The sequence below is a fragment of the Diabrotica undecimpunctata genome, chromosome 8 (genome assembly GCF_040954645.1).
Source record: "Diabrotica undecimpunctata isolate CICGRU chromosome 8, icDiaUnde3, whole genome shotgun sequence".
NCBI classification, from domain to species: Eukaryota; Metazoa; Arthropoda; class Insecta; order Coleoptera; family Chrysomelidae; genus Diabrotica; species Diabrotica undecimpunctata.
Genome location: NC_092810.1, coordinates 143517770 through 143545478, shown reverse-complemented (window position 1 = coordinate 143545478; position 27709 = coordinate 143517770). Strand labels below are relative to the sequence as shown.

General features: G+C 34.2%; 1 protein-coding gene across 4 annotated transcripts in view; it reads left to right on the top strand.

The window, feature by feature from the left end:
* Ca-alpha1T (Ca[2+]-channel protein alpha[[1]] subunit T) overlaps nucleotides 1–27709 on the top strand; it is a 141700-nt gene that overhangs the window by 99069 nt on the left and 14922 nt on the right. For all 4 annotated transcript variants that reach the window (XM_072541269.1, XM_072541271.1, XM_072541272.1 and 1 more), the window contains exon 24: nucleotides 79–249. In XM_072541269.1, coding sequence (XP_072397370.1) covers nucleotides 79–249 — 171 coding nt within the window. The remainder of the gene's footprint in view (nucleotides 1–78; nucleotides 250–27709) is intronic.

Sequence of the window (27709 nt, the reverse complement as noted above, 5' to 3'; positions counted from 1 at the left end):
ACCATCTTCATTTTGGATACTATTTAATTTGACGAATATTTGTACATGTCTATATAAAAATATTTGTACATTTCCTAGGTTCTAATGAAACATCTAGAAGAGTCTCACAAACAATTAGAAGACGAACATGATATGGACGTTCAATTGGAAAGGGAATTTGTTGAAAAACAGGAAAGAACTGCGAGAGAGCTATATCTCGCCCTTCAAGCTGACCAAGAATGTCAGTCACAAAAGAAAACCTTAGTTAAAGTAAGATTTTAGTTATTTAGCATATAATCGTGTTACGTATACACATGTAATTAGTAGTTCTTGTAGAATTTATTGAGGATTAAAGATATATTTTCTTAACAAATACTTTATTTCCTACTCGGTGATGCATTTAAATATTATCGATAACAATTTATTTTACTGTAATAATAATTGAAAATTATTGAATTTTAAGTGTAATATATGAAATAAAGTAATAGTATGCAAAATCTATCAATTTATTGTTCGGTATTAAATAAGGTAGATAATATGGATTAAAACAATTCAACTAGATTTCTTCACAGGCCCAATCTATTTTTTTTAATATCCCCAATAATTCAGGTAATTCAGGTAATTCATGTATAATTACTTTATTTAATACTTATACTAATTAATTTACAATATATGAAAAAGATGAGATTCTTTAAGGAAATTTACAATATTTCTTATGTTACAGTTTCCGTCTAATAATATTTTTTGATGGCCGAAAGATTATTGTTGGATTTTCTTGAAAAATTTTACAATGTTTAAGTGTTTTAAGGTTAGAGTTGTCTTACATCTATCACATACCGGTTGATTCCTTCCATTAAATAAAAATATTCATGTTTTATTCGTGTATGACCTAAAAGTAATCGATCAATTCTAACCTGTTTGACCCGACTTGTCATTTGTTTCCTCCATATGTTTTAATGGTTTAACTTATTTTAATTTCGACTGGTATTTATCCCATTCATTTTGCGACTTTCACTGGATTTTGGATTTAATCACTGTTTTAATGTCACTAGCATCCAGCTCAATCACTGTTGTTGACTTTTTGTTATTTTCTGCGTCGATAGCACAGAAATAAATTAATTACTTTCCAAAATATAAATATTTTTAAGAAAAGTTAAAATACGTAGATTTCAAATTTTAATTGACTATATTTAAAAAATCGTCAATTTTTTTAATGCATTAACTGTATTTATAACTAGAACAACTGTAGATAACTACCAGACAAAGAGAAGAGTAGGAAAGAGGATACACAAAAGAAAAAAAAACGAAACCACCTAAAGTTAACATCAACAGAAAAGAATTCAAGGTAACCACAAGACAATGCAGAAGTCAGAAGAGGATGAAGAAGAAAACCTGGTAGACGAAAGAGATGAGGTAAGTGGAACAGACGAGAGATAAGAGGAATCACCAACGATTCTTGAAGTTAAAGATGCAGTCAAAAAACTAGTCAGAATCAAACCACCCAGAATAGATAATCTACCAGCTGAACTATATAAAAAAGGTAGCCATGACCATGATACCATAATTGCATTACAGTAGCTGATAAAAGAAATATGGATACAGAAATCCCTCCCCAATGATTGGAATATTGGAATACTTTGCTCCATACAAAAAAAGGAGATATCTTTGAATGCTCTAACCACACATTAATTACCCTTCTAAATGCAGCGTATAAAATATTTTCCACAGTACTATATTACCGTATGGCGCCATATGCAGAACGGATAGTAGAAAAATACCAGGCTGGTTTCAGAGGGGGAAATCGACAATTCACCAGATTGCAACTCTGAAACAAATTTTGGAAAAAACACTGGAATATGGCATTGATACTCATCGCATATTTATAGACTACAAAGCAGCCTACGACTTTGTTAATAGAAGAGACATGCTCAAATCAATGAAAGAGCTAGTAATACCGGTTTTATAGACTACGAAAAAGCGTTTGATCGAGTAAAACACACAGAACTCATAGAAACCCTAACACAACATGGTATAGACCATAACACTGTAGCACTTATTAAAAAACTATATTGGGATCAACTGGTGTCGATCAAAATAGACAATCGCCTGACAGTTCTCCACTATTATTCAATATATATTCCGAAAAGATCTTTCAAAATTCCCTCGAAAATGTTGAAGAAGGAATAAAAATCAATGGAGAATACGTAAACAACTTAAGATACGCAGACGACACCGTCATTATTGCGGACAGTGCTGAGGGTTTACAACGACTTTTGAATGTCATAACCAGAGAGGGAGATAGCTTGGGACTAAATATAAATACAAATAAAACAAAAGTAATGGCTGTTATACGTGCACCAAATGCCGACATTAATATTTGTATCTATAACAAACATATAGAACCAGTACAAAGATTCCAGTATCTTGGTTGCTGGATAACAAACGATCTAGACAACTAGGTCGAAATATGTGCTCGTATAGAATATGCTAGATCCGCATTTCAACGAATAAAAAAATTTCTAATAAACTCTACGTTATCGTTGGATATTCGATACCAATTTGTAAAAACGTTTATTTACTCCATATTGCTATAAGAAGTGGAAACATGAACTGTCAGAAATTCAAGTATGAGGCGTATAGAAAGAAGCCTTTGAGATATCTGGGTTTTTCGAAGGATGCTGAAGATCTCTTGGACAGAGCACGTGACCAACAACGAGGTGCTAAGAAGAATGGGTCCTGAGAGAAAACTCCTAAATATTGTAAAAAACTGAAAAACTAGTTATCTAAGACATATTTACAGAGAAGGAAAATACAACTTGCTACGACTTATAATGGAAGGGAAAGTGAAAGGAAGAAGAGGTCCAGGAAGAGACTGGACAGGCATGGACTGGACTAAGAACAGCTCAAGATAGAGAGTAATTTGCTATAGTTATAGCCAACCTTCAGTAATGGAAAAGGCACCTTAAAAAGAAAAAGAAAACGCGTTAATGGGAAATTCTGTCTATCAGACCCTAAGTTTCGAACTTTGTGCATATCAGCGCATTAGGAATGATCTAAAAAATCTATCAATACAGGGTTCTGCATTTAAAAAAATGTATAATGACCTTATGACGTTAGTCTGTATCACTCTATCTAATATTTGTTTTTTTTTTGTAAATTGTAAAGAATTAAAATTAGAATTCAACATATTGAAGCTTTTCTTGAATGTTTTGAGAAAATATTAAAGTTTTCCATACTTTACAGATTACAGACAGTTATAATAATAATAATAGGGCAATTATTAGAGATGCATGAGGTAGTTTGCAGATATTCATAAAATAAACAGAATAATGTCACTTCAAGAATAATGCCAATTCTTTTAGTACATTGAGTTTTTAGCTTCTGTAAAAATTTTCTTTTTTGAATTTTTATGGCAAATAAATGTCATTTCAACATCAAATGTCTATTTTACTATTATTTCTGCGAAAAATGTGTTTAATTAACTCCGAACTTTTAATATTGTTAAACAAGATAATATATTAACTACATTTGATTTTATTCAATGTATCAAAAGTAAAAATATTTAAATGCATCACATATTCTATCTCCCAAAAATACCTCTCTGAAATTTTATGTGCTTTTAGGGGCATGAGCCGGGCAGAAAAGTGTAAACTTAAAATTTTTCTAAATGTTTTTTTAAACTAAGTCGTAGATAATACTATCTAAATTTATAGTAAACTAAATTATATTCTTAAATTATAAAATTTTTAGCTCTTCATTATTATACTTGATTTCAATTACTTTTTAATTCATTACTTAATTTTCTGAAAATATTTTCTACAATATGAGTTACATAAATAAATACTTCGTTGGCTAAACCAAAAATTTTAAAATAAAGTTTTTCTTTATAGCCTCGAGATCATTGACTGTATTTAACATAACACTTTACCGTGAGGCATAAAAAAAGCTTACCTGAAATACATACCAAAACACAAGACGCATACCATAATTAAAAGACAATTAGAAACGAAACACATGCACTCGTAAGAAAAAATAAAAAATGATCACTGGGAACGCTTTTCGAAGGAAATGGTCTGCAAAAGGAAATATGGCGCATCATAAGAGGTCAAAGACCATAAGTATAGGAACTAATAGAACCAAAACACATAGAAAAGGATACCTACGTGGATTGACTACCTAAAAAAGCTCTTTGCAGAGGAAGAACAAACGACGCTAGAACCGGAAATACCAGAAATTACCACAAATGAAGAACTTAATAAACATGTACAGGAAGTTCGGAAAATACTTCAAAACCTCAAGAACAGAAAAGCAGAAGGTAAAGACGGGATACCAAACGAATAACTGAAATATTGTGGAGCAGCAATGACAGAACAATTAACAACATTAATTAATAAAATTATAAAACACAATAAAATACCGGAAAATTGGAGAACGAGCGAACTAATTCTACTATTCAAAAAAGGACATAAAAAAACAGCCAGAAAACTACAAGAGTATAAAATTGTTAAATACTACGCTAAAACTTACAACTAAAATTTTACAAGTGCTAATAAATCAGAGGATAAGTTTAGCAGATGAACAACAAGGTTTTCGTAGTGGAAGATCGAGTACAGATGCAATATTCGTTATAAAGCAAATTACTGAGAAATCACCACTACAATATAATAGACCAGCATTTCTGTGTCTGACTGAACTAAAGAAAGTATATGACATGGTAAGACTCAAAGATGTAATCCATCGTCTGTATAATTAAGAAGTTCCCCTAAATATAATAAAAACTATCTAAAGCATCTACCAAAACAACAAAATGGAAGTCAGAATAAATGGACAACTTAGAGAACCTATAGAAATAGGCAGCGGAATAAGACAAGGGAAATCATTATTAAGCCCCATGCTTTTTAATTTGATCATGGATGAAATCATCAAACGCGTTAACAAAGGAAGAGGATACAGAATGGGAAACAAAAAAATAAAAATACTCTGTTACGCAGACGACGCAATATTGATAGTCCAAGATGAAGATAGTCTGCAAGGACTGGTCCACAGATTTAACATAGAGCAAAATAATTTAATATGACAAGCTCATCTCAGAAAACTAAAACAATAGTAGTCAGCAAAGAACCAACCTGATGTAAAATATAAATTGATGGCATCAGTATTGAACAAGTAATGGAAATAAAATACCTGAGAATTACACTGTTTAGCTATGAAGACCTAGACAAAAAAGTGAGAGATCAAGTACAAAAAGCAAATAGACTGGCATAATGCCTTAATAATACTATATAGCGAAACAGACACATTAACACTGAGATGAAGCCAAGAATTTATAAAGCCAGTGTAAGACCAATAATAACATTTGCCTCAGAAATAACACCCGACACAGCCACAACGCAAAGACTATTGGAAACGGCAGAGATGAGAGTAGTGAGAAGTATTACAGAAAATACGAGAGATCGAAAGAGAAGGCAAGACATTAGAAGAAAATGTAACGTACATTGTATAAATTAATGGACACAAAATAGAAAAAAAGAATGCAATAACCACATAAGCAGAATGGAGGAGACCCGTGTCGTCAAAATAGCAAGAGATAAGTCACCAATCAGAACAACAAATCACCAATCAAACAAGCAGAATTGCTTATAAAGAGGAAGCAGTAGAGAAAGAAGACTTTTCCGTAAGCTTCTATTATTGAGTCATTATCGTTAATAGTAGATAGAATTTTCACTACGTAAACTTTTTTACGGAAAAATGGAAAAAAAAATTTACTGAGAAAATAGAGATCAAAAGAGTTGAAAGACACAGTTTCAACTTTCACCATTATGGTTCAATTTATATTCGAAAGAAATAATTGAAAAATTACTTAAAGAAATACTAATTAGAATAATATCAACAACCGACAACAGAGTTATTAATAATGTTAAATACGCAGATGATACCATAATAATTTAAGATACTGTACAAGACTTGGCTTCTGGATTATGTAGATGCTAGCGAGCTATTTAGACAGCAGGTTAACACTTAGGTACACAGAATAACAAATGCTGGAATCCTCACAAGAATGAAAAAGGAAAAGAAAGTGATGAAGACAAAATACGATTAAGATAAGCAAGTTAGAGTATCTAGGTCAAATAACAATGTTATCAAGTATGCAGTCTGTTATTTAAAAATAAAACATTTTATCTTTATTGGTCAATTTTTCGCTAATTATTTGTTAGAGTTCTCCGGAGAAAACTACAATATAATTATAATTTTGAATAAAAATAAAATGACTATGTTACAAGTTACAAATTCATATTATGTACAGCTGGTTCCTAAAAAAACTGATCGCCTCTTAGTAAGATTTGATCATTTTGATCAGTGTATTTAATTTGTCTCACATTATATTATATTTATTATGACAGACAAATAATAAAATAAACAAACAAACAAACAAAAATTGTAATAATTATTAAGGTCTAAAATTTGATATTATTTTGAATTCCTGCATTCTATAAAGAGTATGTAAGGTTTCGATGTTGTTATTCTGGAGCCACTGATTTATTATATTTGGAATGTGAACAGGACAATTATCTTGTTAAAGGATAAAATTATTTTCTGGATACAACTGTTTTTTTACAATGGAAAACATGATGTTTTCTATAGAATATTCAGATAAGTCTGCCCAACAAACCTGCCATCAATACCCCATACCATTCCGATTCCTCTAGATAAAATCCATCCCAATACATTGGCGCTAAAATGACCAGCTGCTCGATATCTATCAACATATTATAGAGGATTAAATCTATTATTATTTGGTTTATACGCCCCAATTTTGTCCTTTTTATAAGATTGAAACATTTTCTCATCTGTAAATATTACCCTATCCCAAAAATCTTGATTTTGTAGCTGATGGTTTACAGCAAATATAAGTCTTGATTGCTTCTGTTGTAGTGTAAGAGCTTGTTTTTTTGCTGTAGTTCGGTACCTAAGACGCGATGCTTTAATTCTGCACCAAGTTGTTGTCTATCTTCCTGGAAACTATGACATAATTCTCAAATGGATTCTCTTCTAATCTCTCCAAAAGCCTACGACCTTCATGAGCGGTAAATATTGTTGGTCTTCCAAAACGTTGCTTTCTTTCAAGAGTTTTTTGTTGTCTACATCTTTTATTAATATTAAAAACTGTTTTCCTGCTTACGTTAAAATGGTTCGCAATGGCAGATAGTGACCAACCATCTTCTAATTTCGTTACAATGAAACAATCGAACTTTAAGTTCTTTGCTAGCATGTGGAGCAATTTTTTGAGGTTGAACAGAATAAGTTATCTGACAAATTTTAAGATTTGGCAGTAACAGTGACAGTATGTAAATAATAAGTATTTATCCTTCAAAATACACTGCTCAATTTTCTACAAAATACGTTTGAGTCGTATCAGTTTTTTTATGAACTAACTGTACATATTTTGAGTAAAATGTTCAAACATTTGTATGTTCGTTTAAAATCTTAATATAACTTAGATACATAATTAGTGATTAAAAACACAAAAAACCAACATAAAAACAAGTAACATATTTAACACATAATAAAATTATTCATTTCTATACACGTTAAAAATATATAGGTTTGTTGTTTAAACAGAAAAATTAATTTAAAATAGTTAGCTTATTACAGTAGATATTTCTTAACTGTCCCGTATCCTCTTTGTAATTTTTGTCCCGTATCCTCTTTGTAATTTATTGAACAGAAATTAATATTGTTATCATGAACAGAAACCTAAACTTGCTATTAAACATCTTTGTCAAAAAATTTGTCATGAAATTGTCAAATTTTTATTAATACTAAAATTGTCAAATATATTGTATTAGAAAACGGACAACTGTTTTCAAAAATAAAAAATAAGATTCAAACTCTTTATAAAACCAATGTTATCTAAAAGTTGCCTTATATCGGCCAAATTTCACAATTGCTTAAACACAGAATATCACAGCACAAAAGCGACTGTGGAAAAAAGAAAAATACGCGTGCAGCAGTTGACCATCGTTTAAAAACTGGGCACTATTTTGACTATTCAAATGTTAGAGTTTTATAACAAGTAAGTAAATATAAAAAAAGGTTTTTTTGGAAATGTGTCACATTAATATAGAAAAAGACGTAATAAATTACAAAAGGGGACACGGAACAGTTGAATAATATTTACTGTAATATGTTAAATATTTTAAATTATCTTTTCTGTTTAAACAACAAACTTTCAATTATCCCATATATTTGCAACGTATATAGAAATGGCTAATTTTATTTTGTGTTAAATGAGTCTATCCCGATAATTCCGATAATCTATTCGAAAAAATCCTCAAACAGGTCGGTTTATCTTTATGATGATCACGAATCTACTGATAGCTCGACTGATCAGAAGATATGTTTTAATCTTTCTTATATGTTTTACTAAAAATAAAAATTTTCAATCATTTTTTGAGAATTGAATTGATAAATTGTTTGAAATAAAGTTTAGATTTAGATATTATTATCTCCGCCATATCACTATGTCCGATGTCCTAGTATGGGCTAATAGCTCTGGAATTCATAAAAATAAAGAAAATGCTCAGATACGTCGATTTGATTTTTAAACTGCTAGTCGGGCGTTTGATTTTACAGTTGCTCTTCTTTATCCCAAAATAAATCCAAAAAAGAAAAAAAATGGCAAAATAAATATAGGGAATTTAAAATCAAAAATTGGCGTATCAGAAATTTTCTCTGTATCGTTTTTAACTCCGCAGATATCACTTATACTAGGACTTTTCAGACAACATAAACTATTTTCCTTAAAATTTAATACTATAAAATTTTGTTACATCTAGTGACAGACCACTTTTATACTACGGCTATAATTCCTGTACAACTTCTTCTTCACTTTTTCTTCTGACATATGTTAGTAAACCTCTAGTGCATGGTTTTACCACGTGTTTAGAGATTTAATGTGAAAATAGGCACTAGCTTTGTGTGTATGACACATAGTGACACAATATTATAATGGGTACTAATGGGATATAAGGGATACCTACTTAAGTTTCCCCTACACCTGAACTGCCTTCTTGTGATTCTATTTAAATTGTAAGGATATTATTTATAAATTTTTTGTCATTCCTAAATATCACTAAAAAATGTGTAATTGAGGTTGTTTGTACAGAAGTGACTTAATAAATTTTAATTAAATTGTGTCGTTTTGACTGTATCTAAAATACTACATAATTTTTTAATACAAATTTTGTAAAAATTAAAAAACTGGACTGAATATGCAAACAACATACGCATCTGTAGATTCTTAAAAAATGTATAAAAATATAATATACTACAATCGAAAACCTGCTGCAAAATCTTACTTACATGATCACGTCAAGTGTGATATATTGGTAAGGGAGAGTAATTTTATATAATAACACCCGAATTTAGTCTCCTACGTCACAGTTCATCGCCCAAACTTTTTAGAAAGAAAATGGGGGTGAACTCGTTCCATCAAATTAGCAACCTATCAAAAAAGAGTATTTCATTTAAGTGGCAATGTAGACAAATCAATTGATCTCTTGTAATATCAAACCGCTTTGTCTTTTTGGATCTCCACATCTTCTCTACACTTATATAAGTTTGTTCTGTGTTCGTCATCCTCATCATTATCTTTGACTTTATTCTTTAATTTTCTAGTTTGGGTCATATTAATATTAATCTTTATCACTCATCACAGATTACAAAAAAGATTAGTAACAAAAAATGTGATATGAGAAGACTAAAAGATAAGGAAATGAAGGAGACAGTCGCAGGGGTTCTTTCAGAAAAGCTAAGTAATATGGAGCAAACATATGATCCAGAAGAATCACTCCAGAATATATGTGAAACCTTTGTCAAGATCAGAGAAGAATATGTAATCGAAAGTAAAGAGAAGAGGAAAAGTTAACAATATACTATACTACAATATACGATATACTATATACTACAACTCATGGAAAAAAGAAGAAAATCAAAGAATAACAAAAGAATGTAAAAAAATATTGAGAGACTAATAATAAGAACCGAAATACGAAAGGCCAAGGAAAATTGGTTAAAAACACAGTGTAAAGAGATAGAGTTATTGGAAAAAAACACGATACATTTAATATGCATAAAAAGGTAAAACAAGCAGCTGATCTTCAAAAATCCAACACAGCTAGCACACTGCAAGATCCACAGGGGAACATTATCACAGTTAAAAATCAAGAAGTATGCATATGGACCAAATACTTACATAAATTCTTTGATGATAATAGGTCCGAACAATATTTGCAGCTCTAGCTACTTTCGCTGCCGCAGACATCGTAATAACGAAATTTTTGTACAAGCAGTTTGACGTTTGATAATTAATTAAAGAATTGCCAGATTTTTTTACAATTAACAAAATTCCTTTTAAATTTATATATCGGTAAACGATTGTTAAATTAGTCTTTGCTAATTTGTTGTACGTTTGTAACTTGATAAATAAATAAGGCCCGAACAACCTCCGTCCTACATATGCAATGACCACTTACCAATCACATCAGATGAAGTGAAAAAGCATTATCACAACTAAAAGATGGCAAAGCTTCTGGACCTGACAACGCATATATGCTGAACTCATAAAGCTATTGAACACAGACGGTACTCAACTACTAACAAAAATATTCAATGACATATATTTAAATGGAGTAATATAAAGATTATGGCTGAAATCAACGTTTATTGCTCAAACCAGACCATCAGCTTAATGAGCCACATTTTAAAGTTATTTCTAAAAATCATACATCAAAGGATATATAGACTATGCGAGGAAAAAATCAGCCATACACAGTTTGGTTTTCGGAATGCAGTGGGTACGAGAGATGCTCTCTTTAACATACAAGTGCTATTTCAACGATGTAGAAATGTGATAACTTCAATCTCCATAAGAAGAAGCTAAAAGAATTAGCTAGGGTAGCAAAACAAAAGACCTCAAGCATACTAATGGACAAACAAGGAAACATTTTAGTGGAGACAGAACAAAAATTAGGAAGATGGATATATAGAGGAATTTTTCCATGACCAAAGACAGGAAAATACATATGAAGATAATCAGAGTAAAGACGAGGACCCGAAATAACAAAGTCAGAAGTTATGCATGCAGTAAAGTCCATGAAAAATAATAAAGCTACTGGTTCAGATTAAATACCAAGTGAGTTGCTAAAACTGGTCAATGAAAAAAACATAGATCTTTAAGTCCAACTACTGAACACAATCTATTCCACAGGAATCATTCCACGTGAAATGCTGACGTCAACATTTATTTGTCTACCAAAGAAAGTAAATTGCAAAGAATTTAGTTATTATCGAACGATCAGTCTAATGTTACATAACTTAAAAACCCTGCTAAAAATCATCCATAATAGAATACACGCTAAGCTGGAGATGGATATTAGTGATTTCCAGTTTGGATTTCGGAATGGAGTGGGCACAAGAGAGGCACTATTTTCTTTTAACGTGCTGACCCAAAGATGTTTGGATGTTAATCATGATCTTTATGTATGCTTTATAGACTACAACAAGGCATTCGATAAGGTAAAACATGACCGACTTATAGAAGTACTCAAGAACAAGAATCTGGATGTGAGGGATGTAACATTGATATCAAATTTATACTACAGACAACGATCAAATTTGAAAATTGGAAGAGAAGTGTCAGAAGAAGTGGAGATAAGGAGAGGGGTCAGGCAAGGTTGCATACTGTCGCCGTTATTGTTTAATGCTTATTCTGAAGAAATCATACAAGAAGCTTTGCTAAACGAGACAGTCGGCACAAAAGTGAACGGAAGTTTAATTAACAACATTAGATATGCCGACGATACAGTCATAATAGCCGACAACTTGGAAGACTTAGACAGTATAATGAACAAAATATTAAGAAATAGTGGAGAATACGGACTCTCTCAACATCAAAAAAACCAAATTCATGAAAATTAACAAGAACAACAATACAAACGAAATATATAGGGGGCCAGCAGATTGAGAGAGTAAAAAGATATACTTACTTGGGAACGATAATCACAGAAAATAACGATTATACTGCAGAAATAAGAGTCAGAAGTGAAAAAGCACGTGCCAACTTCGTGAAAATGAAAAAGATTTTATGCAGCAAAGATCTGACATTGGCCCTCAGAATAAGGCTAATTAAATGCTATGTAGACAGTGTATTCTACTATGTAGCTGAATCATAGACATTAAACCAGAATACAATAAATCGACTTAACGCGTTTGAAATGTGGACATTTACAAGATTGTTAAGGATTCCATGGGTAGATAGAGTCACGAATACAGAAGTGTTAAGGAGAATGGCCAGAGAGAGGGAAATGGAAAATACAATAAAAGAAAGGAAATTGCAATATCTCGGACATGTGATGAGAGGCGAAAGATACAACATCTTGAGACTCATAATTCTAGGAAAAGTAGAGGGTAGGAGAAGCGTAGGAAGAAGACGCGATTCCTGGTTAAAGAACCTGAGAGAGTGGTTTGGTTGCAGCTCAAGGCAATTGTTCAGAGCAGCTGCCTTGAAGGTCAGAATAACCATGATGATCTATGCATGCTCCAAAGCATAAAGCGCTCGATACAGTAAAACACGACAATCTGATGGAGATATTAACAACTATTGGAATAAACACCTGTGATCTAAGAATTATTAGCAATCTTTACTGGAATCAAACATCGTCTATCTGTTAAAATTCTTAAAGAACATCTGTCCGTTTCATATCCAACGTGTGCAAGATCTACTACTTGGAGATTTTTTTCTGCGCCTATTTTTTGCTAACGAGTTCTTCATCAAATCGATCAAATTCATAATTTTTAAAATGGCGTTTTGTTTACTTACGAGGCTACTTTTGGACGACGTTGTCTTGTAGACGAAATTTTGATAGCAATTACTTATAAGCTGAGAAACTCTACATGGAATCTTTAAAGCTTATTTTCAGAATCAGTTTTTAGTAAATATAAAGCTTGGAGTAATTAACGACCATTTAATCTGTCCATATTTCCTTTCACAATTACTAACACGCGAATCTTAGTTTAGTTTCCTACCGGAAGAGTTACCTATTATTTTTAAAGAAATTTATCTACAACTGAGACAACACTTATGGCTCATGCATGATAGTAAACTAGCCAATTTTAGCATTAATGTATATAATTACTTAGATACAGTATATCCAAATCGTTGGATAGATAGGGAGGTACAAACACTGGCCTACTCGATCGCCAGATCTAAATCCTCTATATTTTTGCAGTTAGAGTTTTTTAAGTCCTTAGTTTATTCGCTTACGTCGAAAACGTTGATGATCTGAAGAGTCGAATTATAGCCTGTAAGACAATAAGAAATACGCGAGGTATATTTGCGTAAATGCGACAATCAATGAGGCGAATAGTTGGATCTTGCGTTACGTCTATGGTGCGCAACTCTTTTGAACATTTTTTGTAAGTTTGCGGCTATTTTAAAATTGTTATTAGTCTTACTTTCTGTTATTGTTCTGGTTTAATGTTATTGTGTTATATAGTTTTTGGTTATGTATTAAAGAAATGAAAAATACGCGTTAAGATGTTTAATTTTTTGTATAAAAAGTGGCGCACCATTTTTTCTTTAAAAACAATTCAGGCCATTACCCTTATGCGCGCTAATGATGAATATAAAATGCCTAATTGTATGTCAAAAAACGCGCAATAACTACCTCTAAACACTAATCAAAGACTTACATATCTCAATCGATTTCTGAGCAATAAATAAATCATATTTTGTAAGAAATTTAACATCCCGTACCTCGGAAACGAAGCATTTGCGAAACTACGTTTATATAGCAAACTGTCATTATTTTTTATGTAGAATCACTACCTGAAGTTAGTCGCATTATTTTACTAACACACTGTATAATTTTGGAAGTTCTCACAATACTTTCACTTCTGTAAGAAAGCAAGAAGAGTTTGAGGTATGACACAGCTGTTTGGGAAAGTAAATTGTGTCTGTAATGTTTGCCTACAATTGTGTAGCCTTCAAAACAGCCTTCATGTTTTTCGGTTTTTAGACAAATATTTTCCAAAAGAAAATTTTCTAAAACTGATCCGGTTTCAGCTTTATAGAACAGAGGCAGGGCGTTCAACTATATGACGCTAGTCTAAAAAACTGAAGATTTTGGCCTAATAAGACTAAAACATTGGGAAATTGTCTATAAGGCTGGATTTTTCAGCTGTATAGTAAAGGGACGGAGACATTGAATTTCATTAGTCTAGTAAGAGTACGGACATAAGGAAGATACATGGATGTATGCGGTGGAGGTCGCGGTCGCGGTCGATACATGGATGTAAAAACAAACCTTCATTTTCTTATGAGATCGCACATACCAAGGATGTTTCACCCAGTCACCCTCGCGACCTATCATAGCAGTTTACAGCAATGTGGATGTTAGAACAAAATAGTTTGTTTTACATTGCGATCGAGCTGTTGATCGCGTGGTAAATTACAAGTTTATTGGTGGTTTTCAAACCACGTGACATTCGTCGGATATACGGATGGTATGAAGTATGATAGGATGGTATGATACAGATGGTATGAAACTCATTCTCATATAAGCATAAAATCTGTCTAAGTGGTCTTTCTTAAGCTCTTTAAATAGGTGATGGTATTCTTCTAGATACTGCCATTTTTTATTTATAAAATAAGCCGAAAGCTGGCGAGTTAAAGAATTACAAATGATCCGCTACTCTTCACTTGAAGACATGCGTTCACTGTTATCACTATTGTTGTTCATGTACATAATTTTATAAGGTAAAAAAGGTAACTTTCACGGAACAAATGTCATTCACTTCAGAAACCGCAAACAACACTGAAAGGAAGGTATCTTCGGTATGTCCTGCCCGTTATCGATGTAAACCTCGACCGCGACCGCGACCTCCACCGCGCACATCCATGTATCTTCGGTCCCTGAAGCGCCACTTAGCTAACTAGTCGGTTTCCTAAAAAGCTGATTCTCTAAGAAACGACGACATATACAACTCAAATATACAACAGAATATATAATATACAGAAAGATGAATCACTTCCATTATAAATCAGTACAATCAGTCTATTGTCATTGCGTTATTCATCTCTCTTCTATCTCCTGTACCAACTGATTTGCTTAAACCTGTTTTAACGTATATACTTTGGCCAATACACCATTCACATAAAGTATTACACGAACACATTTGAAGATAAACTTTGTGAACATAAACATAAAATTATAGTTTTGTTATATCGTTTCTTTAGAATAGTTATGTATTGTAAAAATAAATGAATACAAAACAGCCGAAACTAAATTGAACTTAAAAGGCAAAAAGTGTAAGAAGATTTGTGAAATTAATAATTAATTACCCGTTTTGGATTACTCCCGTTGTTTGTAGCAAAAACGAAGCAAATTGTCGGTTGGATATCTTGTTTCTAAGTTATCATGGAGAAAACCGAAGGAGGTAAGTTTTATAGTAATTTAAAATTTTTAAATTTTTTGCAATTGTAATTATTTTTATTTTTTATTAAAAAACATTTCATTCAAAACAACCAAAATATTGTAGTATTTAAAAAAGAACAATTAACCCGCTGAGAACTATTATACAGCTATTATGTTAACATTACTATTTCAATGTATGAAATAGTGTTTTTCAATCTTTTCTATCTTTTGAAATAATTTGAAAGTAAGTTTTATTAAGAGTAAGAAGTGTAAAATTATACTAAGCAACACAGACATCTGAACACCCATTATAAATTATTTTATTTAAATAAAATTAGGATGCAGGTGATCTTGGCAAACACAATAAATTTATTAGTGTTATTATTATTAGTATTTGGTGTTACCATAAAATTCGGCTTAATTGGATTTCTTTCATATTTGTTAGCTTGCCACGTACCACAAAGGTTGATAACTTCTTCAATGTCTTTCTTTAGCGTAGGCCAGTCGTAGCGTTTTCTTATTTGAGCTTCGGTTTCGTTAATTCCTCTATGGTTAGTCTTCCCTTGCTGGTAGTTCTCTATAATTTGTTTTTGTCTCTCTGTGGTGTTTATATCTTCTAGAAGGCTGTTACATTTGACAAAAAAAAACTGGAAAATGTCGTGAAGATCGTTTTTCTCAATTGAATATGCATTCTCTTCTTTGTTACAAAACATTTCTGTCAGTGGTTTCGCCGGGTTGTAGTTTACTACCTTGAAAATTTTTTTGATTATTGTGTGGTTTCTTGCTAATTGGAATTACCATTATTGAATTTTCTGTCGTGGAATGTTTGGTTACTTCTGTATCGTTATGTTCTTATAAGTATTGGGAGTTTGATGACTGAGCTTTGGATTTTTGCTGTTTGCTATCTTCATGTAGGATTTTATCTAATCTCTTCATTTCTTCGGGAGTGAACGTTGCAGTGTGATTTTTTTTTTGGATGATTTTGTCCAAGTCGCCTAAAGGGGTTGTCTAAGAGTGACAAAACACATCCTTTTTTAACTACTTTCCTAATTTCTACTGCGGACGAGAAACTTTCGATATTAACTCTGGCGTTTTGGTTCCAGTACAAGATTTTTAGTAGTTTAATGACCTTCTCATCTAAACCAACTTTTTGCAAACATTCTAATAGTAGGTCGTGTCTTACATCAAATGCTTCTTCGAAGTCTGTGGAGCATATAAATATATCTTTTTGTTGGTCGTAGCATTTTTGGGCCAGAATTAAAAAACTGAACAGTTATCTCGTTCCCATGCCGGTTCTGAGTCCAAACTGATCGTCAAGCAAGCAAGCAAGCAATTTGATTAAACCCAGCCTATGAGACATGTTCACCCCTAAGAATTACGTTCGGGTGTAACAATTCATTGGAGCGAGGTGTGTTAACTCGAGTATATACAGGAGTCACCCCACTGCGCTCCAATGCTCTAGACCATCCCTTTCCCCCCTATAGCACTCTGATGCGCGATAGGGGCACAACTATCAGCCAAATGCTCTTCATGTGGAGGTCCTGGGTAATAGAACCCCAACATGGTTTCCTAACCGATTGCAAAACTCAGGACAGCGCATTGTCGCTATGATCCTGTTATCATGATGTGGCTTATCCGCGAACTAAAATTGCTTACTTGGGCCTCAAGTCTCCGCTCTGAGCCTAGGCTCAGTTCGGCGACTTGGTGCTCAAGGGGTTGGGCCCTACGTGCCCGGGTTTTGGGGTTTTTGTTAATTTTTTTGGTGGCTTACGCCGGTTTTTGTTAGTATTTTTTAATTTTTTTGGTGGCCGAAGCCGGTTTTTTGTGTTTTTTATGATTTTTTTTGTAGGTGGCCCTGAAACAAAAAATCAGAATTAGTGTAAAGTCCATACTATAACATTGAAAATATATACACATATATATATATATATATATATATATATATATATATATACACATATATACAAACAATATAACAATATAGACTTTATCGTCTATAGGCAACTGGGCCCACTCTGTGCTTTGCGATAGTCTTTGGTGTTTTGAGCTACGAACTGTCTTCTGTGTGCGTTGTTGTTATTTTTGAGGTGTTTTCTCTCTGGTGTTTTTGTTTTCTCTCTAGTGTTTTATTTTTTCTCTCTGGTATTATTTTCTCTCTAGTACTTTTTATTTTATTCTACTATTTGTTGTTTTGGTCTTTTGTGCTTCCATCTGTGGAAAGCGTCATACCTCATCATCTCTCTAAGTATGTGATTGCGGTGGTTCTCTATATCAGCAAACTTTGTCCTGGCTTTTTCTTTCATCGTGTCTGTCACTCTGATTTGTTGCAATTCTCTGAAGAGGAATCTTTCTGCAACGTATCTTGGTACGTTGACTGCTTCTCTAAGGCTGTTGTTGTGAGCCGCTTGTATTTTCTTTTTTGATGTTTTGCATACATGTCCCCAGGCGAGGGATGCATATGTCAGTATGGGCAGTATTATGCTATTTATTAGTCTTATCTTTGTTTTTAGTCTGAGTTTACTTTTCCTCCCTGTTAGTCCTCTTACAGAAGCTCTTGCCATGTTTGCCTTTTGTACTGTGGCTTCTACGTGTTTGTTGAATGTTAGTCCTTTATCCATAATTACTCCGAGGTATTTGGCTTCGCTTTTCCACTCAATGGGATTGTCTTGCACAGTTACCTGTTCTTCTGGTTGCTGATGCCGCTTTTTGAAAAGTACAGCCTGTGTCTTATCGGAGTTTATTGCTATTTTCCATTTTAAACTCCATTCTTCTACGTCGTCTAGTGCTGTTTGGAGGTTATTCACCGCAGTGTCTATGTTTCTATGTTTGGCCGCTATCGCTGTGTCGTCGGCATATAGGCTTAATAGTGTACCTGGTGTTCTAGGTATGTCTGCTGTGTATATTGAGTACAGTAGGGGTGACAGTACCGCTCCCTGTGGCACTCCAGCCTCCGGGTTCCCGAGTTCGGATAGGACTTGTCCTATCCGGACTCTGAAACGTCGGTTGCTCAAGTACGACGAGATCAGCCTTGTCATTGCTCCACTGTACCCGTATCTTCTCATTTTGTATATTAGTCCTTTATGCCAGACTCTGTCGAATGCTTTGCTTACGTCAAGGAAGGCTGCTCCTGTGTATTGTTTATCGTTGAATCCAGCTGCTATGTACTCTGTTAGTCTGAGCACTTGTAGCTCACTGGAGTGTTCTGATCTGAAGCCGAATTGGGCTTCAGGTATTATTTCTAATCTATCTGTTTCCGCTTGTAATCTGCTGAGTATGATTCTCTCTACAATCTTACTGATTGCAGGTAGTAAGCTTATTGGCCTGTAATTTTGCGGGAATGTGCTGTCTTTTCCGGGCTTTGGTAACATTATGACATGGGCCTCTTTCCATCTGTTCGGGAATTTCTTGAATCTTAGCATTGCATTAATGATGTTAGTTAAGTATACTATAGCTCTCGCTGGTAGGTATTTTAGTGCCCTATTAGTGATTTGGTCAGGTCCGGGTGCTTTTTTCGGCGAGCTGTTTTTGATCAGTTCGTTTATCTCCTCTGGTGTTGTATGAGGGATAATTTCGTTTGGATTATCAGGTCTTTCTCTTTGTCTTTCGACTTCTTCTATGAAGTCGATGTCTTCGTCTGGGTGGTAATTTAATGTACACTCTCTCTCGAGAGTACTCCTCATTACCTCTGCTTTTTCCTCTATGGTGTATACGATTCCATTTTCCCCGTGTAGTGGGGGGATTGGTTTTCTGTCGGTTCTCAAAATCCTCTGGAGTCTCCAGAGGTTTTGCATGTGTGGTCCTTGTTCTTCCATATCTCTTATGTGATTATCCCAGCTTTCACTACGGTGTTGTTGTAGTGCTGTTTTGACCTCTCTGTTTAGTCTGTTTGATCTGTTTTTGTCTGCCTGATTCCTTGTCCTTCTTGCTGTTTGCTTTGCTCTGTTCTTTTCCCTTATCAAGTCTTTTATTGCTTGTGGTATATCCTTAAATCTTCCAGAATGCATTTCTACTTCCTCTTCTGTGGTGCTGTTTCTGAGCGCTTGTTGGATGATGTTTTCCAACTCTAGGACTTTGTCTTCTATTTCTCGTGGGGTTTCTATCACTGGAACTATATTTATTCCAGTGCTCACGAGTCTCTTAAAGTTTGTCCATTTTGTTTTCTTTTTAATTCTTCTAATTGAGCTTTCTTCCTCCCATGTACCTAGTTCTAATAGGATGGGATTGTGGTCGGTTGTGCCTTCGTTTAATGTTTGTAATTCTGTTTGTAGTCCTAGGTTTTTTGCTACTACTATATCTATGTGTGTGGGAAGTCCGTTTCCTGGATAGTGAGTAGGGTCTGTTGGGCCCATTGCCATAATGTCTTCATTATTTTCGATGTAGGTATTTAATAGTCTTCCATTTCTGTTCGTAGCTCTGTCGTTCCAATTAGGGGATCTTGCGTTTAGGTCTCCTATTATTATTGAGGGTTCGTTATTTAAGAACGTGTTCAGGTCGTCGTCGATCAGTAGATCTTGTGGTCTCACGTAGGCGGAGGTTATGTTGACTTCTCCTTGCCTCATTTGTATTCTTACTGTTGTTGCTTGCATAGTATTTAGTTGCGGTGTTATTATTCTGATGTGCTCTATGCCTTTTTTCACTAAGATTGCTGTGCCACCTGATCTTGCTGTGTTGTCGTTCCTATATATGTCGTATCCTGGGAATTTTATACTTATGTTGTTTGTAAGTTTTGTTTCTTGTATTGCAACGACATCCATTTCGTATCTATTGACCAGTTCGTCCAGTATATTCTGGTTGGTCCTTATGCCTCCTGGATTCCAGGAGCCTATCCTCAAGTATCCCCTATTTGCTTGCACTAGTTCAGTGCTAGCTTTATGTCTGCTATCGCCTCGTTGACTACTCTAGTTAGTAACTCTTTCACAGAGTTAACTAGGCCGTCTTGGTGTTGTCTTGAGATAAGGATGGTGTTTTCCTTATCTTGTGCTTTTGTTGTTGCTGCCTGGGCGTATGATGGGCCGCCGGGAGTGATTTGTGGCCTTCTTTGCGCCGTTGCGTTCTGTCTTTGTTGGGGCTGCTGTTGACGTCCCCATGTAGGGCATCTTGGGCATCCCCTGAAATTTGCTGGGTGCTGTCCTTGGCAATTTGCACATTTTGCCTTTTGATCTTTGGGCAATTGGCAGCTTTTGCTGGAGTGTTCCTCTCCGCATTTTACGCAGCGGGGTGCTATAAAGCACGCTCTCTGCGCGTGATGGTAGCCCTGGCAGTTGAAGCACTGTGTGGGCCCTGTTGCTTTGCGTAAGTCCTCTATTTTAATTTTCATGTGCATCAGGTTAGTGATGCCTTTTAGCTTTTCGGTGTCCTCCCTCTCCACCGTCATGACAAACATTGGTAAGTGTCTTCTATCGCTTTTTCTTGAAGTCATGTTCTTAATCGACACGACTTCTATATCATACTCATCTCTGATGGCCTCGAACATCTCAGTCGTGTTCGTAGTTGGAGGTAGCCCTCTCAAAACCATCCTTGGTTTGATATCTTCTTCTAATGGGAATGCAATCCATTGAATTGGATTTTCTTCATTGAATTTCTCAATGATTTTCACCATTTTGCGATAGTCCTCGGGGTTCTTTGCTTGGATGAGTGTTTCTCTTCCACTTCTCGACAGCTTGTTCGCTGTGATGATTTGTTGTTTTTGTGCAATACTTAGTATTGCACCTGTATATCTCACACTCTGTAATTTGATTACAGGTGGTTTTGCCCAAGTTTTCTTGGGAGCAACTTCAATGTCCATCTGTGACGGAGACGGAGGACGCCGATCGGCTTTAGCTTCACCTTCCTGATGTTGTTTCGGAGGGGTGAGGGGTGGGAAATCTTCTTTTCTTCCTTTTGTTGATTTTTCTTCTTTTTGTGAATTTTTCAGGATTGTTCCCGTAGCTTCGGCTTGAGTATTCTTTGGAATGGCTCCTGTGGTTTTTTGCTTCTTTTTGCCCTGAGTTTTAGGGTTTTCCTCCGGTTTTGCCTGATTTTTCAGGTTGTCTTCTTGTTTGTTTTTCTGTGCCTGGTTTGCCAGGTTTTCCTGGGGATTTTTTGAGTTCAGTTGGTTGAACTTCTTGTCCATGTGCTCGATGATGGACTTTTGTGAGGCTACCATTGTGTCTTGGAGCTCTTGTATCTTTTTCCTTAAAGATGCTATTTCTGCATCTTTTTCTTTTAGTAGTGTCCTTAATGCATGTAGTTCGGACTTGTCGTCCTCGCTACTTCTCTGTCTGGTCCTTTTTTGCGTTAGCCTTTTTGGTGTATCGTCGTCGGTAGTTTGTGGTTCTTCGCGGTTTCCCTCCGCTCTGTCTTTTGTCCTCTTCTTCTTGTTTTTGGGACGTTTGAATTCCCCTTCGTTTTCTTGTTTTTCGTCTTCTATCGGTAGTTCCTTGAATATTTCGTAGTTTGCGCTGTCATCATCCATGGGGGGTAGTGCGTCGTAGATGTTACAGTGGAGTTTCCTCTCACTGTAACCATATGGGGTGGAACTGGGGGGTGCCTTTCTGTCAGGCGGGGATCGAGAGCGATCCATTTTGGGGGACGGATATCTGAATGTGGACGAAGGCTTTTTTGTCATCCGTCTGGCCCGTTGCCAGCACGGTTTCTGGGTGCCACCCAGTGACCTCTTTCGCGGTAGTTCACGCTTTAAGCAGAACTAAAGCGGGGATCCTCTTGAGTTTCTCAATTCTCTGACCCTGGGGCCGTGTCTGCCAGATATAGAGTTCTAAACAACTATATCCCACAGTGTCATCCCAACGGAGGCACAGAGAATATCCCGACGGGCAAGCCCGTATGCTTTTTCGCTTTTCTACGCCTCAATTTTGGCCTCCGTGAAGATCTGATTTAAAAAACAAATCTCCCCGGCTAACCTAGTTGTGACGTAGGATTTTGCCTCTCTTTTTCAGGCCTAGGCGCTGTTAACGCCAAGTCTCCGCTACCGTGCGACTTTTAATGCAAGATTCATAACCCTTATCAGACGGAACTTATTGCAGCGTTGTGGGTTTGGCTTTTTCGGTAGTGGGATAAATATTGATTCTAGCTAGTCTTGGGCTATTTTTCCTTCTTAGGGTTTTCTTCGGTGGTTAATTTTAACGTTTCTGGGTATTTTTCACCTGGACCTAGGCTCTCATTTGTTTTCAGTTCATTAATTTCTAGTCCTTCGTTATTGTTGTCTAGTTTATTATTAAAATAGCTATTATCTTACAAGATATACTTAGAAGTGATATCGTTGTGTAGCTCAAAGTCTAAGAATATTATTAAATGTTATTCATAAAAACCGTACATTTATATAAGCCAGAACAATTTTAGCAGATAAGTTAATATGTTCTTTTTTGATAAAAATAGCAATTCTTAAAGGCTTTTTAACAAAATAAGTAAAATAACTAACCAAAAAATAAACTGTCCCTGATTATAAAAAAGCATTATACATTATATACATACTTAATATATGCAATTATTACAATAATAACCGCAGTTAATATGTACTGAAAATCATAAATAAACCTTTTTAAACGTACTTTTAAAGCATGATTTCGTAGATGTCATTATAAATAATTATTGTTGTTTCGTCTCTACCTATATTCAAGTGTATCTAACAGAATGGGTCGCATGTATTTCGTTAAATTTACTGTAATACTTTAAACTATTTAACCATTATATAGATCTCTTTGGTTGTAATTGGAGGCCTTTGAAATGTGGATCTACCGGAGAATTCTCAAAATTTCATGGACATCGCATACCTCAAACGAAGAAGTGCTGCATAGAATAGGCAAGGAAAGAGAACTTTTTAACACAGTAAAAGTTAGAAAAACATCATACCTAGGCCACATACTGAGAAATAATAAGTACCAATATGCCCAACTTATAGTGAAAGGAAAAATCGAGGGAAAGAGAGGCCTAGGAAGGAAAAGACTATCGTGGCTCAGAAACATCCGACAATGGACAGGGCTAAATTTTGAACAGCTAATAAGAACAGCTGAAGATAGAGAAGATTTTAAAATTGTAGTAGCCAACCTCCATTGAGGAGAGGGCACTTTAAGAAGAAGAAGGTTGTAATTTTTACGTATGTATCTCATGTTTTTCATTATGTAGGTTACTTTGCTGAGTTCTGCCGAGTCTTGAGTTATTTGGTATTGAGAGGGGAGATACATAAATCACGGCCAAGTTATAATTTTTAGACCATCCAAATAATAACCTAGCTATTTTAGGACGAAATAAAATAAAAAATGGTCAACATTTCTGTGAAGTAACCTAAAAATATTGCACGAATATTTTAAAAATAAGAAAGAACAAAAATCTGACTATTATCTTGATTTGGTATGCTAATCCCAGGATTAGACAAATGAAGCTATCAAATGGGAAACAATTATTCGTTATTTGATGTTATTCTTGGAAAACAGGCTCTTGATTCACAATAAATCTCAAGGCGAATAATATTTTTAAGACAATTTGCTCTTCGTAATAGATAATTAACAATTTATTGCGAAAAATGCGAATTTTTCGAATTTTTGCTTGGCATTATATCCATTTATACTTAAATATACTTAAATAAACATTTTACCTATGAAGAAATAGAAAAACCTTCAAAATGGTGTATTCTAAAAATTTTTGGTTAATTTGTTGCTCCAAAAGCAGCAGAAGAAGGTAAAATCGTTAGTTGTCTATAATTTTTGTAAAAATTACCCTACACTTTTGTGATTTCTCTTAAAAGGGAGTTTTGTAGTGCTTAACAAACCCTTAAAATTTTAGCTGGATCCATCAGTTAGCCTAAAAATAATTCAAATTGTTTATCTCAGAGGTCTTTTGAGAAGAATCTAATGAAAAATAAATACTTTTTTTTGTAATAATTTGGTTTCGAAAATTAGTTTACGGATTTTAATATCAGATGTCGCTATTTGCGTCCATACGAAGCCATGTTAGATTTACCTTCTAAGACAGCAAAGATTTATTTTCACGTTCAGAGCGACTGTGAATAGCCCTTCTGAAGAGCCATTTTAGGTCGAAATACGTATAAGCAGATACACAGACGCATTGTACGTCAAATAAAATCTTAACTGTCTTTTTCCTCTTAAATACTTTTATTTTTACTAAACATCAAAAAAGAAGATTGAGCCCAAAATAGCATCTGTTGGCCGTGAAAATTCTGCGGATTATCTCTGCGGTAATATTATTTTCAGTGTTGAGGAGCGCTCCTATGTTTTCTATAGCAAGTGGTTGTAGGATTTGTGGTTGCGTGCTTATTTTCATATACTTCGTTTTGTTGGTGTTTATTATTAAACCCATTTTTGTAGCTGATTCTTTTATTGCTACATACGCCTCTCGTACAGCGTTTTCCGTTCTCCCAACATTATTGATATCATCAGCATAGGCCAGGATTTGCACTCATTTATTATATATTGAATCAGTGGTTGTGATTTGTGACATACGTATTAATTTTTCCATAGCCAGATTGAAGAGCCTAGCGCAACCCGTTATTTGTTTTAAAAGATTCAGACAGTTCCCTCTAAATTCGTACTTTATATTCAACTTTTTCAAGAGTTAGTTTTGTTAAATTTACCGACTGATTTGGTGTTCCTAGCTCTTTCATTGCTTTGAAAATTTCTCTTCTATTCACAGAATCGTATGCTGCTTTGTAGTCTATAAATATGTGATCAATGCTATATTCCAGTGTTTTTTCTAAAATTTGTTTCAGGGTTGCAATTTGATGAATTGTCGATTTACCACCTCTGAAACCTCTGCGCTCCCAGGTATACAAATTTGTTCACTGCTTCTATGACGATGTTTTCTATAGCAAGTGGTTGTAGGATTTGTGGTTGCGTGCTTATTTTCATATACTTCGTTTTGTTGGTGTTTATTATTAAACCCATTTTTGTAGCTGATTCTTTTATTGCTACATACGCCTCTCGTACAGCGTTTTCCGTTCTCCCAACATTATTGATATCATCAGCATAGGCCAGGATTTGCACTCATTTATTATATATTGAATCAGTGGTTGTGATTTGTGACATACGTATTAATTTTTCCATAGCCAGATTGAAGAGCCTAGCGCAACCCGTTATTTGTTTTAAAAGATTCAGACAGTTCCCTCTAAATTCGTACTTTATATTCAACTTTTTCAAGAGTTAGTTTTGTTAAATTTACCGACTGATTTGGTGTTCCTAGCTCTTTCATTGCTTTGAAAATTTCTCTTCTATTCACAGAATCGTATGCTGCTTTGTAGTCTATAAATATGTGATCAATGCTATATTCCAGTGTTTTTTCTAAAATTTGTTTCAGGGTTGCAATTTGATGAATTGTCGATTTACCACCTCTGAAACCAGCCTGGTATTTTCCTAATATCCGTTCTGCATATGGTGCAATACGGTGACATAGTACTAATATACATATATAATATATACATAGTACATATTTTCATGGAAAATATTTTATACGCTGCATTTAGAACTGTAATTCCTCTGTTTTTAGAGCATTCAAAAATATCTCCTTCTTTGTGTATGGTGCAAAGTATTCCGATATTCCAATCATTGGGGAGTGATTTCTGTGTCCATATTTCTTTTATAAGTTGCTGTAATTCCATTATAATATCATGGCCGCCATCTTTATATAGTTCAGCTGGGAGATTATCTATTCCGAGTGATTTGTTTCTGGCTAGCTTTTTAACTGCATCTTTAACTTCAAGAATCTTTGGTGGTTCCTCTTCCCTCTCGTCTGTTCCGCTTACCTCATCTTTTTCGTCTTCCAGGTTTTTTTCTTCTTCCTCTATATTAAGTGCATATGGTTAAAGTATTCCACCCATCTATTCAATACATCTTTCCTTGTTGTTAATAGATCGCCATTCTGACTTCTACATTGTTTTGTGGTTACCTTGAATTCTTTTCTGTTGATGTTAACTATCTTATAGAATGCTCTGAATGCTTTCTCTCTGTTAGTTTTACGTATTTAAAAGCTGATAATTTTCTGGGACGGTTTTTAATTCGCAGCTAATTTGTCTATAGCAATTAAGAAAATTGATTAGTTTCTTTTCACTTCATTTTATCTAAAGATGAAGACTTAAAGTTATATTATACAGTAGGAAAGTTTTTGGGGAAAATATATATGTTTTTAACTGTTTAAACAAATTGCAATGTTTGTGTATTAATAATATTATTAAAACATTGCATATTTGTAATGTACACAAAAAGTACATACGAATAAAAAAAAAGATTAAAATCCATCAACTATATAGAACGGGAGATACAGAAACTTACAGTATTTTGGAAGTTCATTCACATTTTTGAAAGCTTGGATTTTAAGTTTACCCTAATATGGTCCGACTCATATTCATTTCAGCATCATATTTAACACTCAAAAAGCCATCTGTTGATAAATTACAATCTTATATACTAAAACGCTAAGCCCTTTTCTTGTCCACGACTTTACTCAAAAACCATATTAGATAATTAAAATATTTTTTCGGAATATTATTAGTATTACTTATGAGATTGTCAAGATATACTTTTGGTACAAAAATTCACTTCCGGTTTTGAGATGACCGGAAGTTAAAATTTACTTTAAGTTTTAGACCCCACAATGTATATATGGATCGAATGGTCTCGTCGAGACGAATCTAAATATGTACTTCCGGTTGCGATCCGACACCGGAAGTGACCCGAAACGCGCATAAAATGTCAAGATAGAGCAAATCTGACACCGGATTCGTGATCAGCATGCAAAATTAACTGCTAAATGATATTCATGTCGACATTTGATGAACTAAAAATTGCATTCCGGTTTTGAGGTCGACTTCCGGTTTCGTTTTTATTAGTCAAATCAATAGAGAATTCAACGTAGCGTTCAAAAATGTAAGTTCACGAAATTATCATTTATAGTTTATGAGTTATTGATAAAAATATTTTTACTTCCGGTCATTGTATATATTGCATATTTTTCTCGCAAAATAAAAATTTCATTTAAAAAACTCGATGTCGAGTTGGTCCGCTAGTTTTATTATAATTGGAGAAAGGAGATTTTTTTACACCAACTTAGATATATACAACCAACATTACATCTCACTGTTTTGTTACAGCTACAATTTATATTTTCCTCACATTACGCAAATTGTCTTAGACATTACTATCTTCATATATTATTGTATTCATGAATATCTTTCATCATCAGTTCATCATAAGTTAAATCTCATTTACACTTTATTACTTATCTGACTACGTCATTCTTCCACTACCTTC